At 35.0% G+C, this 15605-nt stretch overlaps 1 protein-coding gene across 8 annotated transcripts in view; it reads right to left on the bottom strand.

Annotated features, from left to right (window-relative positions):
- The window catches only part of PTPN13 (protein tyrosine phosphatase non-receptor type 13), a 201843-nt gene that overhangs the window by 85953 nt on the left and 100285 nt on the right, over positions 1 to 15605 (bottom strand). For 7 of the 8 annotated variants that reach the window (XM_039250548.1, XM_039250552.1, XM_039250549.1 and 4 more), the window contains exon 7: positions 14290 to 14850. The exons of the other annotated variant lie outside the window; for it this stretch is intronic. In XM_039250548.1, the coding sequence (XP_039106479.1) occupies positions 14290 to 14850 (561 nt within the window). The remainder of the gene's footprint in view (positions 1 to 14289; positions 14851 to 15605) is intronic. 8 annotated transcript variants of the gene reach the window in all.

Genomic DNA, 15605 nt, shown 5'->3' with positions numbered 1-15605 from the left:
TATGTAAACATCATCATTAAGCAGTTTTTGAATGCTTACTATGTTTAATTCTCTGTGTTACACGTTATAAAGAGATAGAAAACCGAAAGACACAGTCCCCAGCTCAAATAATTGAAAATGTTTAAGTACAAAATAATTCAAGACAGGATGTTTAGACCCACCATAGAATGAGATGAATAAGCATTGGGAGTGTGTGTGGGGTTCTTTGTGAGGTTGTGCAGTGTGTGCCCTGTATGAGGTGGGCAGGACCACATTAAAATAAAAATTCTATCTTCTAAATGTTTTTAGCTCATCTCTTCTTTAGCATACTCATGGTCATAGATCATTATTCATCTCATGTCTGGACTACTTCATGTATCCTAGATTCTTTCTTCTTCAATCTTGCCCATTTCATATTATGATTCACATTACAGAGCGTGAACTTTCCAGAAATGAAAATTTGGGCATATTGCTATCCTTTCTTAAAGTCTTCAAAATATAGTTTATAAACTCCTTAGCTTGATATTCAAAGCGTTTAACAACCTGGTCTCTGACTACATTTATAGCAGTGGCTCTTCATACTGTGGACTCACAGATATACTTGTTAGAATTGTTAGAATTAGGTGGAAATGACAAACCTCTCTCCACCCACTCCCCAAGACATACAAAAACACATTTAAATAGAGCTTTAAAAACTCAATGTAAAAAAAAAGTAGACTAGATGAGTTATCTGAATCTTTGTGGCAGATTGGAATGTCTGAGCATGATGTTAATCAGTGGAAAATAAGCCTGCAGATTGGGAGAGACTAAAATTGCAAATGATACTGGGGAAATTGATGAAAAAATGTGAAGGAGACAGGAGATGGAAAAACACCCCAACACACATGGATGATCAGTTTGGCAAGGAGGAAGAACTTTTTCTTAAGAGAAAGAAATGATGAACAAGGGAAAGAGTGAAAATATAGGAGGAATCCCAAGATACTTATATCAGAAGAGTCTTATTCCTACTAATAAAAAAGTGAATTACCTCCTGGGTGCAAGTGGCTGGGAGCTTGAAAAGAGTAAAGAAATTCTGCTATGAAGGATGTGATAAGAGTCAGTAAAAACCACATGAAAGCTTTTATACAGCCATGAGAGTTTAGATTACACTAGAAAGCATGAATTTTACTGGAACCAATCAGAATGGCTCTGTGGCTTTTTTTTGGCAGTAGAGAAGGAAAACCATGGGAAACTCCTGGAATTGAGGGGAGAAATGGGATGTATGACAGAATACAAAGGAGACATGTGAGGGATTCATTTTAATTAGTTTGCAAGCTTGGAACAAGAGCTTTGCAAAATGAATTATTCCTGTGCTACAAGGTGTTCAGCAGAGATTGCTAAAGGAAAAAGAGATGGAGAAATGAATGAAATAGTCAAATGGCACCATAGAACCCAGGCATGTAGAACCAAGACAGATATGATGTGCTGGCAGGATCGGGAAGTCATGCTGAGCTAAAACTTTAAAAAAATGAGAAGAGTAGAAGTAAAAATGGCCATGGAATTGAGAGGAAGTTGCGCCTTGTTCTTGTGCCAATGTTTACCTTGAACAGTAAGCATGACATAGAAGACTCCTACTTTGTTCAGCTTTACACACACTGAAAATGAGTATTAAATAATACTACAATTAGTGAAAAGGGCTTTGGGATTGAAAATCCAAAGACTTACCAATACTTCTAAAAAATGATTCCATTCTACCACAAGGAAGTCTTACAGTAAATAAGATAACTTAAAAAAATTCCTCTGGTTTAAGATGTTATTTGAAAAGATTATAGAAGACATTAAACAATGGTTTTGTTTAATTCTATTTAAATTTAATGAACATAGTTAAATGATTACTTAAGAACTGCTATTTTCAAGGGGGCACTAATAAACTTTTTATTATATTGCTATAGAATCCCCATGTTAACTTTTTGAGGGATTTTTCCAAGGTAACTTAAAGAAATTATAAACCTGGCATTGCAATGTACAGTAAATAAAATGAACAAGGCCAAGGAGTGGACTCAAAACTACAGAGGGAATAAGGTTTTTACCTTACAAAGAAAAATACAAAGTTGCAATAAGCCTATTTAGTAGACAGAATAGAGAACTTCTCTCAGATGTTATGCCATGCAATAATAATTTCATACCCCCCATTAAATGAATTTATTGTTTCATAGCTATTTCTGCCAAATGGCTGCTGAATAGTAAATACATTTAAATTTAAATTTCCATTCTTTGGTGGTGCTTTATAATTGTTCTTATATTATTTCTTGTGTCCATATTCTCTTTCCTTTTTATAATTCTTGGGTTCCTTCTGTGAGGCAAATTAATGCAGTGTTGATTATTCCCTCTTAAAAGTATAACAACAAATCATTTTCCCGTGATGAACTGTTGGTCTGTAAATGTTCTCAGTACCACACCCTGGGGGGAGGGCGGGCAGTGCCTTATGATCCTTTATTGCTTTATAGTAATGGGGCACTAGTATTCCAGAAACATGCAATCGATTACTAGTTTTGCAGCAGTACTAGGGGATGGGAAGACTTCTGTTTTTTTTTCTTCTTCTAAGACTGGGGTAGGAATGGGCAGTCTATGTTAATTAGAGTGTACGAATCTCTTTTGTAAGCTTCGTATTCTGGAATATTTCTTTCAAAATGCTTTTAGCCATGTTCCTTTCATGTAATGGCATGGCCAGATTAAAGTTCCAGGCAATATTTACTACTCAGTCATGCTTACGAGCAAAGCTAGCCTTTGAAAGTATAGGCTTTCTATTTCTGAATTAAGTAATAAATTGAACCATTTCAGTAATTCTTATAAAATTCAGTACAAACATAAATTATTACAAACCTATCCTTCACCAAGACAGTATCTTGCATTGGTGTATATGGAGAGGCACGTTTTGCATGCTTTTTTTTTTTTTTTAAATTTTTAAAATTTATTTCTGAGAGAGAGAGACAGTGTGAGTAGGGGAGGGTCAGAAAGAGAGGGAGACACAGAATCCGAAACAGGCTCCAGGCTCTGAGATGGGAGTCAGCACAGAACCCGACACGGGGCTTGAACCCACGAACCGTGAGATCATGACCTGAGCCGAAGTCGGCCACTTAACCAACTGAGCCACCCAGGCGCCCCACGTTTTGCATGCTTACAGATCAAATAATCTGACAGGAACATGGCTTGGCCTTCTGAGATGACCTACTTGAAGACACCCAGTAGACACTAACTAGTTCCAGAGAAGCTTTTGTCCTCTGTTCTGGTCTGCAGAAGGGTAGTTCCTAATTATCTATGAGGTGTCCTAACATTATTGAGAACCTTTCTTTTTGCAGGATCCAAATACCACAGACATGTTTTCTATCTACATTTAAATATATATATTTAATATATGTAATAATATAAGCACTTAAGATTTGTTCTAGATCCCAAGAATGTGGTATTAATTGAGTGATTAAGAAAGAAAACCAGCTTTTTTATTATGAAAACTTCTATACAGACACAAAAACAGAGAGTACAATAAATCATCACATACCCAGATCAAAACAACCTGGTGATTGTTATTTTAACTAAAAAGTGTTAGACTATTTTTTTAAACAAAGAAATGCTCCTAAGTATTTATTGTGTACTACAAAGTTTTATGAATGCCATGAATGCCAACATTCTTGAATGATGTGCGTAGATCTATTAACAATATTCAAGACATCCAGATGGTTAACAGACACATGAAAAGATGCTCAACATTATTCATCATCAGGGAAATACAAATCAAAACCATGATGAGATACCACCTCACACCTGTCAGAATGGGTAAAATTAACAACATAAGAAACAACAGGTTTTGGCAAGGATGCACTGAAAGGGGAACGCTCTTGCAGTGTTGGTGGGAATGCAAACTGGTGCAGCTACTCTTAAGAACAGTGTGGTGGTGGGGTGGCTTGGTGGCTCAGTCAGTTAAGCGTCCAACTTCAGCTCAGGTCATGATCTCAGTTTGTGAGTTTGAGCCCTGCGTCAGGCTCTGTGCTCATAGCTCGGAGCCTGGAGCCTGCTTCAGGTTCTGTGTCTCCCTCTCTCTCTGCCCCTCCCCCACTTATAATCTGTCTCTATCTCTCAAAAATAAATAAATGTAGGGGTGCCTGGGTGGCCTGGTCGGTTAAGTGTCCTACTTTCGCTTAGGTCATGATCTCGCGGTTCGTGGGTTTGGGCCCCGCGTTGGGCTCTGTGCTGACTGCCAGCTCAGAGCCTGGAGCCTCTTTCAGTCTGTGACTCCCTCTCTCTCTGACCCTCCCCTGCTCATGCTGTCTCTCTCTCTCCTAGAAATAAAAAAAAAAAATTAAAAAAAATAAATAAATGTAAAAAAAGAAATTAAAATAAAGGAACAGTATGGAGGTTCCTCAAATAACTAAAAATAGAACAATCCAGCAATTGCACTACTAGGTATTTGCTCCAAGGATACAAAAATACAGACTTGAAGGGGTACATGTACCCTAATGTTTATAGCAACACTATCAATAGCCAAACTGTGGAGAGAGTCCAAATGTCCATCAATTGATGAATGGATAAAGAAGATGTACATATATACAATGGAATCTTATTTGGCCATTCACTTTATGTGGAATTCAAAAAACAAAATAGGTGAATGGGAAGGCAGGGGATGGAAAGAGGAGATAGGGAAATAAACCACAAGATACTCTTAACGATAGTGAACAAGCTTAATGGAGGGAGGTGGGTGAGAGGTGGGCTACATGGGTGATGGGCATTAAGGAGGGCACTTGTGAGGAGCACTGGGTGTTGTAAGTTAGTAGTGAATAACTAAATTCTATCACTGAACCTAATATTGCACTGTATGTTAACTAAAATTTAAATTTAAAAAAATCAAATATATATTTTATAAAATGGACATATGGCCACTTTCATTGAACTATAGCAAAATGTTAAGCTTTCACCATTATAATTGCAGAACTATATTTGGCTTTTGTGGGATAAAATTACATTCAATATCTAATTTGTTGGTTTGCAAATTTCTCAGTAAACATTTAAATGAAACCTACACTGAACAAGTCATTTAGGGTCCATTTAGGGTCATGATTATTCCTCATTTTAACAATCAATTTCCTTCTCTTTGATTTCCTATGAATAGTTAGTTTTTAAATGTGTAAAATGAAGCTGTAGGAAAGAACCTTAGTGTATAAATAATAACAAGTACAAAAGAATAAATAAAATAGTAAAATCAGTCTTGATTCCTTTTACCAAAAAAGTAGCACTAAATTGGGTGTATGTGAATCTATCTGTAGAAACAGACAAAATACATGGGCATATGTTCTCTCGCAAAAACATTTTGTAGAACAGTGGTGAGAGGTTGAGAAGAATAGGGTCTACAGAAGGATGGTTTAAATAACTAACATTTAGGGAGAAGTCTAGTTACAAAGATTCAGTAATCATACATACTCTGACAACTGAAGAGATCTTTTAGTTTCTAGCACTTTTTTTTACCATAATTAAGAGTATGGTATTTCTTGTAAGAATACAAGATATGAAAATCTGACAAATATTTTATTATTCTTTAGCTGAAATTTGACCCGTTATTTTTTTATTAAAATATTTTAAAATATTTTAAGTGCTTATTTATTTTTGAGAGAGAGAGAGAGATAGCACAAGTGGGGGAAGGAGAAGGAGAGAGAGGGAGACACAGAATCTGAAGCAGGTTCCAGACTCTAAGCTGTCAGCTCAGAGCTTGACGTTGGCCTTGAACCCATGAACTGTGAGATCATAACCTGAGCTGAAGTCGGATGCTTAACCGAGACACTCAGTGCCCCTGTAACCTGATCATTTAAACAAAATTCACTCCAACTCTAATAGACTCCACTTATAGTATCAATGAAAAGCAGCTTTTCAATAGGCTAGAGCATTTAGCCATAAGTTCTTGACAACTAAGAGTCACAATTTGCACTAACACTTAACACACTTAACACTTCAGTTAAATTTTTTTTCACACTTAACACTTTAAACATATAGTTGTGGTACCTGATCATGAACTATACTTTTAATATTTAGGGTATTATGAAGATTTGCATAATATTCTGAGCTTATATAAAGCTATTTCAGGTGAAACATTCAAATTTAGAATCTTCACATTAAAATGAACCTAACCAAGCATCAACTGTAATCATTTATGAGTGACACATATTCAAGTTTAGACATTTAACATGCAGAAAGTGAGACGCAGACAACTGTAGCATCAGGAATTAAATTACAAAAAATATTTTAAACCTTGCATTTTTAAGGTTATTAGCCCTAACAAAGTATTTCGGTTTTCAAATAAACCAGAGCAACAAAAATAATGATATTATGTTTTCATATATGAAATGTTTTTCTTTATGCTTTCTTTTCAAGGGATTAATTTTTAGAGATTAAAGATTATACCTTTTATATGTTCACAAGAGTCCACTGGATTCATACACCATGCAACATGATCTATGAATTAAACATGTTCTATACCCCATTAAGAGCTAGAGATGATCAAAACATTTTTTAAACAGGAGGGACAGAACTCATGCAAATATAAATATATGTAATTGAGGAAAGATAAATGGGAAAATGCTCTATGAACTATAAATTACTTTATAGATGTAAAATTTGTGCAAAGCAGGAACAGTAAAAAGAATGAAGTCTCCAGTTCCCTCCTAAGAGTCATGTGCAATGTAGCAGTCACCAGTCTAGGCTGTGTCTTGCATCTGGGTTGGCTACCACTCCTCTAGCATCCTCCAGGATCCTGTGTTATGACTTTATTGCCTGTTCTAAATCTTTCAAACGAACAGTCAGAATTCTAAATGAAATTGACTGTCTTTACTGTTGGTTGGTCAGGCCACAACTTCTATTGAAGCTGGACAAAACACAGGAGAAGGATTTCCGCTCACTATGCACAATTCACCAGAAAATATTGTTGTATCACATATCTGAAATAGCATATACCAAATATTTAATGTTAATAACTATATTGCAATACTGTTTAGATTAAATGTAGGTATAGTGGTAGATACTAAGGGTACAGTTATGAATTACCCTATGCCAAATTTCTGATATCTATAGAAAGAGAAACAAATTCCTCAAAACAAGTAATTTCAATGAAAAAACATGCCATCATCCTAAACTGGGAAGGTGAGAGAAAGCTTCCTGAACCAGAAATGCCTGAAAGCTCTGATAGTCTTAAGGCAGAAAGCTGTATGAATAAAGTCATGGAAATGGAGAACTGGCTGGAGGGAGGGAAGAAGGGGAAGAGAGAGAGAGACAGAGAGACTGAGGGAATTCACCACATGGTATTGGTGTGGGGTGTGAGATGGGAAATGCTAAAAAGGATGAGACTGGAGAGACATGATCTAAGGAGCTAGAATTTTATCCTGCTCAGATGATGAAAAGTTCATGGCTAGGCAGAGAAGAAATTATTCAGATTTGTGTGGCAGAAAAATGAAAGACATAAATGGTAGTTGAAATAGCAATTTAGAAAGCTATTTCCATAGTCCATGGGAGCAAGGATTTGAGAGACTGGGATGGAATGAAGAAATACTTTGGAGATTTAAACTGCTAGGTCTGAAAAATTACTATGATACTGTTGCTAGTATGATGCCTCTTAAATCTTTCTTAAAACATAGCAATCTATGCTTCTTGGGTGTCTACTCCAAAGCCAAACTGGGTTCATGTTAATTATGTATGAGTTCAATTTAAATTAGGTCCCTAGTTTTTGATAAAATAGGCTGTGATTTCTGTAGACTCAAAAATCAATATTATGTTACTATGAATATAGATATTGGAAAGTTTGTATTTGTCTCATTATCAACTTTCTTTAGTGTTTAAAATGTAATTCCATTCTTTCAAAATGCATAAATCAAAGAAGGGAAGTAAATCGTTTATTCTCCTTTCCAAATGTTTCTCAAACTAAAGCTTCCCTCATTTGAATACTGGTATTTTATATTGGACTTACTTTATACGAGAATGGTCTGAAGCTGTACTCTTTTAATATGGCAGCCGCTGGTATATATAGCTATGTAAATGTAAATGAAATATTCAGTTCCTCAGATGCACTAGCCAGCACAATGTAAGTGCTCAACTGTCACATGTGGCTTGTAACCACTGAGTTGGGACCTTGTAGATATAGAACATTTCCTTCACTGAGGAAGTTCTGCTGGTCTAAAATATAAATCTCTTTAAAATTCAGTCTTAGAAATAGACTGGGCACTTGATTCTTTCTGGCCAAGATGTTAATTCCATCTATAATAGTGTGCTGTTCATAGATACAAAATATATTTGTATCATATCAGATATATTTTATTATCAATACCTGAAATAAATGCGGTATTTGACCAAATCACCTAAAATCCCTGCTTATTTATATTTACGTTTGTGGAACTGATATGAATGAAATAGAAACTGAATGTTAAATTATTTTAGTTCATTAAGTAATCCAAATAACAACATAAGATGAAGAAATAAAAACTGAATAGTTAATCTTTATCAGTTTTGGATTTTAGAAGAGAAGTTTTGAGAAAAAAATTTCTCTCTCATAACACGTCCCTAGAAGTATCCTACATGGTGAACTGTAATATTTATAAACCCACCCTCTTGCTTTTCTAAAATGCAACTACAAAAACATATGAGCTTTCAAATTCAATCTTCTCATGAAGATTGAAAATGAAACATTAAGGTGCCTCAATAATAACAGGCTCACATACTTTAGTGTTTACATATTCTAGTTGCATAACACAGAGTTTAAACTGCATTCACAAGGCAGTCATAGAACAGCAAAATTAGGCTAGACCAGAGGTCACAATATTGTCTTCTGTAACAATATTTAAGGCTGATGTACAGTAGTTTGACTTAAAACTCCTTAAATAGTAACATTTAACCACAGTCACTTTTGAAGGATTTAATTATATCTATTCTTCATATTCTCTTCTAGTATTTTTACAGAATACAGAGGAGTTTTGACTGTTGGAAGCAAAATGGTATTCATGGTCCCCACCCAGGGCGTGGAGTACTGTTCATACTACACTCACAGTACTGATTCCAAGTCAATCTCTCATAATCAGGAATGTGCTGCCAACCCACTCGGCAATGTTAGATACGGAGTGTGTGGTAATTACACACAAGACATATGGCGACAGATACTTCTATTAGAAAACAGACAATTTCTCAGATATTAAGATGGAGTAGAGAAGTGGAAAAAAGATACCAGGAACAAGGAAGAAGAAACGAGTAGACTAGGATAGTCCTATACTGAGGTGAAAGAAGTGAAAAGAATAAAGCCAAAAAAAAAAGTGACATCACATTTTAAAACTAGTTTCCACAAGAGAAAACTGTTACTGTTTCTTCCTGGCCCATCCTTAATGCTTTCTGTATGCAGAGAACCATCTGAACGATTGTTAACTTAATAATTAGAGGAATGACTTTATATTTATAATTTTTAAACTTCAAGTATAGTTTCTTTCTTGGGGTCTTTTCTGTTCCTTTCTTGTTTTGTTCCCAAGGAAATCAGAACATTCAATGCCAAGCACAGCTTTTTAATAGTTTACTATCTGATCTTGCCAGCTACAGGATAACTGTCTTACAGATGCTACCATAGGAAAGCCTGGTTAAAACACTACCACAACAAACCATGCGACACAATAGAGAGCTCCATCTTAACCTTTATCCAGTGTGGTCTGCTGCAGAAAGAACCAAAAGTGCCTTATTTGAGCCTTTTTTCATTGTACTATCATGTTTTACTGTACTGAAAATTACATAATTTTATTAGGAAGAGACTTAACTGAGGGTTTTGTTAGGTGGTTAGTGGAATGTCCAACTTTTCAGGCAGTAAAAAATTTTCCAAACAATGTATTTGAAATGTATCTGGTTTCTGCTTGAATTCAGAGTGGAAAAAAAAAATCTTATTCTGGATTTCAAGAGATCTGGATTCTAAATACAGCTCTGCTATAAATTATAAATTATGTATCTCCTGTGGCAAATTAGTCTAGTCTGAGCTTTTGAAAATGAGAGGTTTGGTTTAAATAGTATCTAGATTCCTTCCAGTACCAAATTCTGGTCTCTCCTGTGTTAGCTGGCTGATTGATGTCAGCTAAGGAGATGCTATAAATGCGATTTGGGTAAAGGCTCCTTTTGAGGAACTAAGGAAAGGGCTATACATCCGAGGTTGAAGGAGGCAACTATCTTCCCCATTAGTTCAATGAGCCTCCCTGCATGCCTAAAAGGACAAAGTGAAATTTAGCAATTTCTTTTCTTGCAATTGCTCTATTAACCTAACAAATACTAGATTTGTTAGTACATATACATATAGTACAAATACAAATACAGATTTTAAAAAAATTATGAAGTAGCATGTAGTTGGAAATTCTTAGACTGGAGCTCCAAAATCTAGATGGAAATCTACAACCTCCCATGACAGAAACTCTATCATTAACTAGTTATGTGATCTTGGTTCAGTTATTAAATCTTCACTTGCTCAGGGATATGTATTCCAAGATCTCTTCTAATTCAAAACTTATTGATAGCAGCAACAGCCAAATTTAAAGATCATAAAAATTGTACAGAGAACTATTAACGTTTTTAAATGCTTTTTGTTTTTTAGGTTTATTTACTTTGAGAGAGTATGTGTGTGGCACGAGCTGGAAAGAAGCAGAGAGAGGCGGAGAGAGAGAATCCCAAGCAGGTTCCTTGCTGCCAGCACAGAGCCCGAAGTGTGGCTCAATTCTATGAACCATGAGATCATAGCCTGAGTGGAAATCAAGAGTTGGATGCTTAACTGACTGAGCCACTCAGGTGGTCCCTTAAATGCTTTAAAACAAGAATGTTTAAAAAAGATATGTGTACATTAATAATATGCACTGTTCTGCTTGATTTCTCACACATAAAAGGGATCTGTGGAGCCTATTTTCATGAGAATTAAATAAATAGGATCTGTATTGTTTCTGTTCTTTTTTCTCCATTGTATACGAGCTAAAATCTTTATATTAGCAATCTGCACTTGTGTTTGAACAGCTAATATAAATTATCTTACTTTTAGAAAAAAACAGCATAGGAGTACCTGGGTGGCCTCCAATGTCGGCTCATGTCATTATCTTATGGTTCCTGGGTTTAAGCCCCACATCAGGCTCTGTGCGGACAGCTAGCTCAGAGCCTGGAGCCTGCTTCAGATTCTTTGTCTCCCTCTCTCTCGGACCCTACCCTGCTCATGCTGTCTCTCTCTCAGCAATAAATAAAACATTAAAAAAATTTTTTTTAGAAAAAAAAAACCAGCATAAAACCAGCAAATTATTCAACTAAATAACTAAGAGTAATTGCTTTTGAATTATAAAATGAACATTCTTTTTTAAAGAGTATTTTTTGTCTAAAGCAAATATAATTTATTACTACCTACAAGTTACTATGTAATAATGGAGTTTATTTAAGATGGTATAAGCATTTCCATAATAAACCAACATTTTCAAGATGTTTTATTTAACTTGGTTTTATTTTAGTTTTTGTTTTAGTTTGACAAAGAGGCGTTTTATTTTTTTTATTTTTTCTTTTTTTACAAATAGTTTATTGTCACGTTGGTTTCCATATAACACCCAGTGCTCATCCCAAGTGCCCTCCTCCATGCCCATCTGCCCTCTCCCTTAACTTGGTTTTAAAATATACTCTGGGAAAAAAATGTATAGTTTCTTTGTGAGAACAAATGTTTTTGAAAATTTCTCAATAGCAAAGAAAGATTTCAGGATGGATATGGTCCTGAATCAAACAATTCAAAGCATATTTTATTTTTAAAAAGAAATCTTTTGTATTTCCTGTAATGAATATAAAATTTCTAAATCTGGAAATTAGGTTTGTTAATATTTTTAACAAATAAGGGTCAATAACATTATAAATCATCTTTGTAGATATATATGTATATTTGGAAACAAGATGCAGCCAACTTTCTTTAACATATGTGCCTGCATATATTCCTGATAAGATAAAAGGCTCATATGCAAACTAGGACACAGTTTAGCTTAATACTCATTTTATAGGTAATAAAAAAATCACCTAGTCAAACAAATTATATCAGACTACTGTTGCCAAATTTAAAAGATTAAATATATTTCCATTAGTGTTTAACTTCTTACTGTTTAAGTCTCAAACCAAGGTTCAAGGGTAAAAAAACACTTTCCTCAGACTTCACTAATCCACACTATTAATTTACCAAATAATAAGTAAATATTATTTTGAAACACACACGAGGACATTAGAAATTATGAGTTGATTTTTATTATTTGCACATTAATAAAATATATTTCACATGTTAAAAAACATATATGTTAGAAATAGTCATCTACATCAGTATGTATCTCCACTATTTATACTCTGAGACTATCATGGTTTTATCCACTTGAATGAATAATTAAGGCTTTAGTTTTCTTCCCCCACCCCCCACAGGCAAGAATTCTTCACATAAATGTCTCTAAGAAGGCATGTTCATAAGGCTGAGTTATTATTCATATGGTAGCTGTTGTGTGTTGTGTAATATTAAATAATCATAAAGTACAACTTCTGAAAGAGGAGACCTTAAGCTATAGAAAATGCCTATTGTTTGCTGCCACAACTCTACAAGTTTACTGATTAGAGTTAAAGTGTATTGAGCATAACACACATTTCTAAGTTTTTATTTTCTGTCCTTGAAAATTTTCAGAACAAGATTATATACAACAATCTCATAAAGCTGGCTACTTTTTAAAAACGCACACATATACATGCCCATAATATCAACTAAGTCTTTGATAATTTCTTTTATTTCAAATTCATCACTAATTTGCAATTCCTGAATTGAAGAAAAAAAAAGCAAAGCTTCTTTTATTGGAAGTAAAGCACTATGTGTACAGTATGTTCAGCCTAGAGTTATGCTTAAGCTTAAGTAACAGAACAAACCTTTAGCAGAGCACTTTGAAGGTAATCTATGAATCAAAAATAATCCACTGGAAATAATGGCCTTAACCATGAATATGACCCTTGATTATGTCTCCCCGCTAGCTGAACTAGAAAGCACCTTCAAGCTGCCTTTCAGCTATGTCCCAAAGTTTGTCTGGGAGGCAAGGGAAGATAACAAAGCTTTAATCTTCAAAATGTAGAGGATTAGACTGATAACTCTAATTTTGTTTTCTCTTCCATTTATTTAAGTTAAAAATAGCCTCTATTCGTGTCTAAAACATCATTTTATTCTACTCAAATATATTGAGATTTGTGGGAGAACCAGGTATTTTGAATCAGAGCTTTACCCTGCAAATAATAAGAATTTATCATTCACAGGGACACCTGGGTGGCTCAGTTAGTTGAATGCCTGACTTTGGCTCAGGTCATGATCTCACATTTCATGGGTTTGAGCCCCACGCCAGGCTTTGCACTGACAGCACTTAGCCTGCTTCTGATACTCTGTCTCCCTCCCTCTTTCTCTATCCATCCCCAGTCTCTGTTCTCTCTCAAAGAAAAATAAACACTTAAAAAAAAAAGGAATTTATCATTTATAAAGTTGTTTTTTTATGCCCCTCATATTAACACTGTAATATTATGATTTATTAATCACTTCACATTTATTACCTAATTCATCTATTTTGGTTAAGCACATTTTACAGATGGGGTAACTTACACTTAGAGGGATTAAGCCCAGTCGCTGAAGTAAGGATCACATAGCTACTGAGGCAATAAATAATTCAAATTTAGGCTGTCTGACTCTAAATCTATAAACCTAAATACTATGACTTTTAAAATATGGATATAAAACTTCATCCTAGACCAAAAAATTATGATCTTCAGGAGTTGTGTCCCTAAATTTGTTTTTTGAAGCTGGTGGTTTGGGAACTAATTCGTTATCACCATGCTACTCTGCCTCCCTAGAGTTGCTGATTTTGATTAGCCGCCTCTTATCTCTATGAACCAGTCCTTTAGGGAAGCCTCTTAGGAGATAGTGCAAGATAGACAGTGCTGTGGAGGATTAAAAAGAAGAAAACATGGCTCCTGCCTTGAGAAGATTACAATCTTAAAATTCTACTAACCCATATATTGCAGGGCTATAAAGTACTCAGACTAGGATGCTTACTAAAGATGGCTTTGTGAAAGCAGTACAATTTGATCAGGGGTTTGGTGGAAAGAAGAACAGAAACTGACAGAGAAGAAACTAACCTGGGAATAAAGGGTTGGCAGCGGAAATAAGACCTGTGGAATGGTTTAATAACCCTTCTTTATTTCAAAAAACAATTTTAAACATTTCAATTCAATTTTCTCTCAAACATACACAAAATTACTGACCTTCTACATTCATGGCTTCTCTTAGAACCTGAAGTTTCTTTTGTCTCTCTCGGATTCGGTCCAAAGCGCTTGATATTGCTGAGGAAGTGGGCAATTCTCGAGCATGAAACATTGGATCCACTTTCTGAGGGCCAAAGATATCCAAGGCTATGCTTCCATCTGAGTATCTTGCCTCCTTTTTTCGAGGACTGGTTGACGTCCGCGCTGTTACTGCCTCAGGGAGATATTGTCGGAACCCACCACTTTCCCCAGAAAAGTCTCTCTCAGTTGTGCAAAGCAAGTCCATGGATGAAGCCCAAATCTTCTTCTTGGGAAGCACATCAATGCCAGGGATAGTTTTTTCTGGGCCACTAGTTTTGAACTGGTAAGGCGAACAGGTATTTTCAGAATCTTCGCGTGCAGAATTATTATCTGATGAAATGTCCTTGAAATAATCTTCCTCATCTTGTGTGTCTCTGATGGACAGAAATCCCATAGATTTACTAAGCCCTTTGTTAAGAAAGGTCTGATGAGAGAATGGAGACTTGTGTATGTCTAGTACATCAGAAGTAGCGCTTCTTCCTGGAATGATAAGAATCTATCATGTATGTACAGAATTTTTAGGAAAAAACTGGAATGTAAACTAACTATTGACAGTGAAACTGCTGGTAATTTTCTAAATTTTCCTAATGGAGGGATCAGAAATAAAATGGGATGGTGGCGATAGTGAAAGTGGAAAGAGAAGTTATATTTGTACAACTTTTCATGGTCCAATGTTTCTTATCTAATGAAAACAATAATGTAGTGAACTTACTTTTTGGAGTAGTGTTATTTTATGTTCAAAGGTAAATTATTTGCTTTTTTAAAATAGACAAAAGTTTTTGATACTATCCAATTTGGCAGCATATTAATTATCCATGAAATGATTTGGGGTAATAATAGAAGGTAGAGTACATTCCTTTAACTTCTAAAGGTATAATTCAAACATGCATCACTTCGACACAGCCCTAATGTTTTCTGGTCATTTAAATAAATATTTTTAAAGAAGAAACAAAGAATTCTTGCTATATCCTGGACAAAAAAGGACTGCAGCATTTGTTATCCTTAAGTATCAAAATTTGATTATAATTAGATACGTTCTAAGAAAATTTGTTTGAAATCCAGATAATCTGATTGCTTAAAAACCAGTAGGTCATCCTAATTTTTCTATGGCACCAGTCTAAAAACGCACTGAGACACAGCAAAAATGCCCAACCAGAAATTATTTTTTGGAATCCATAGAGTGAATAACAAAAAAAGTCATATATTTATGGCTCCACTATCAAAAAAGAAATGTA

This window comes from Hyaena hyaena, unplaced genomic scaffold, assembly GCF_003009895.1.
Source record: "Hyaena hyaena isolate Hyena2069 unplaced genomic scaffold, ASM300989v1 scaffold_373, whole genome shotgun sequence".
NCBI lineage: Eukaryota > Metazoa > Chordata > Mammalia > Carnivora > Hyaenidae > Hyaena > Hyaena hyaena.
The sequence above is the reverse complement of the archived record's forward strand: the minus strand, read 5'-3'. Positions and strand labels throughout refer to the sequence as shown.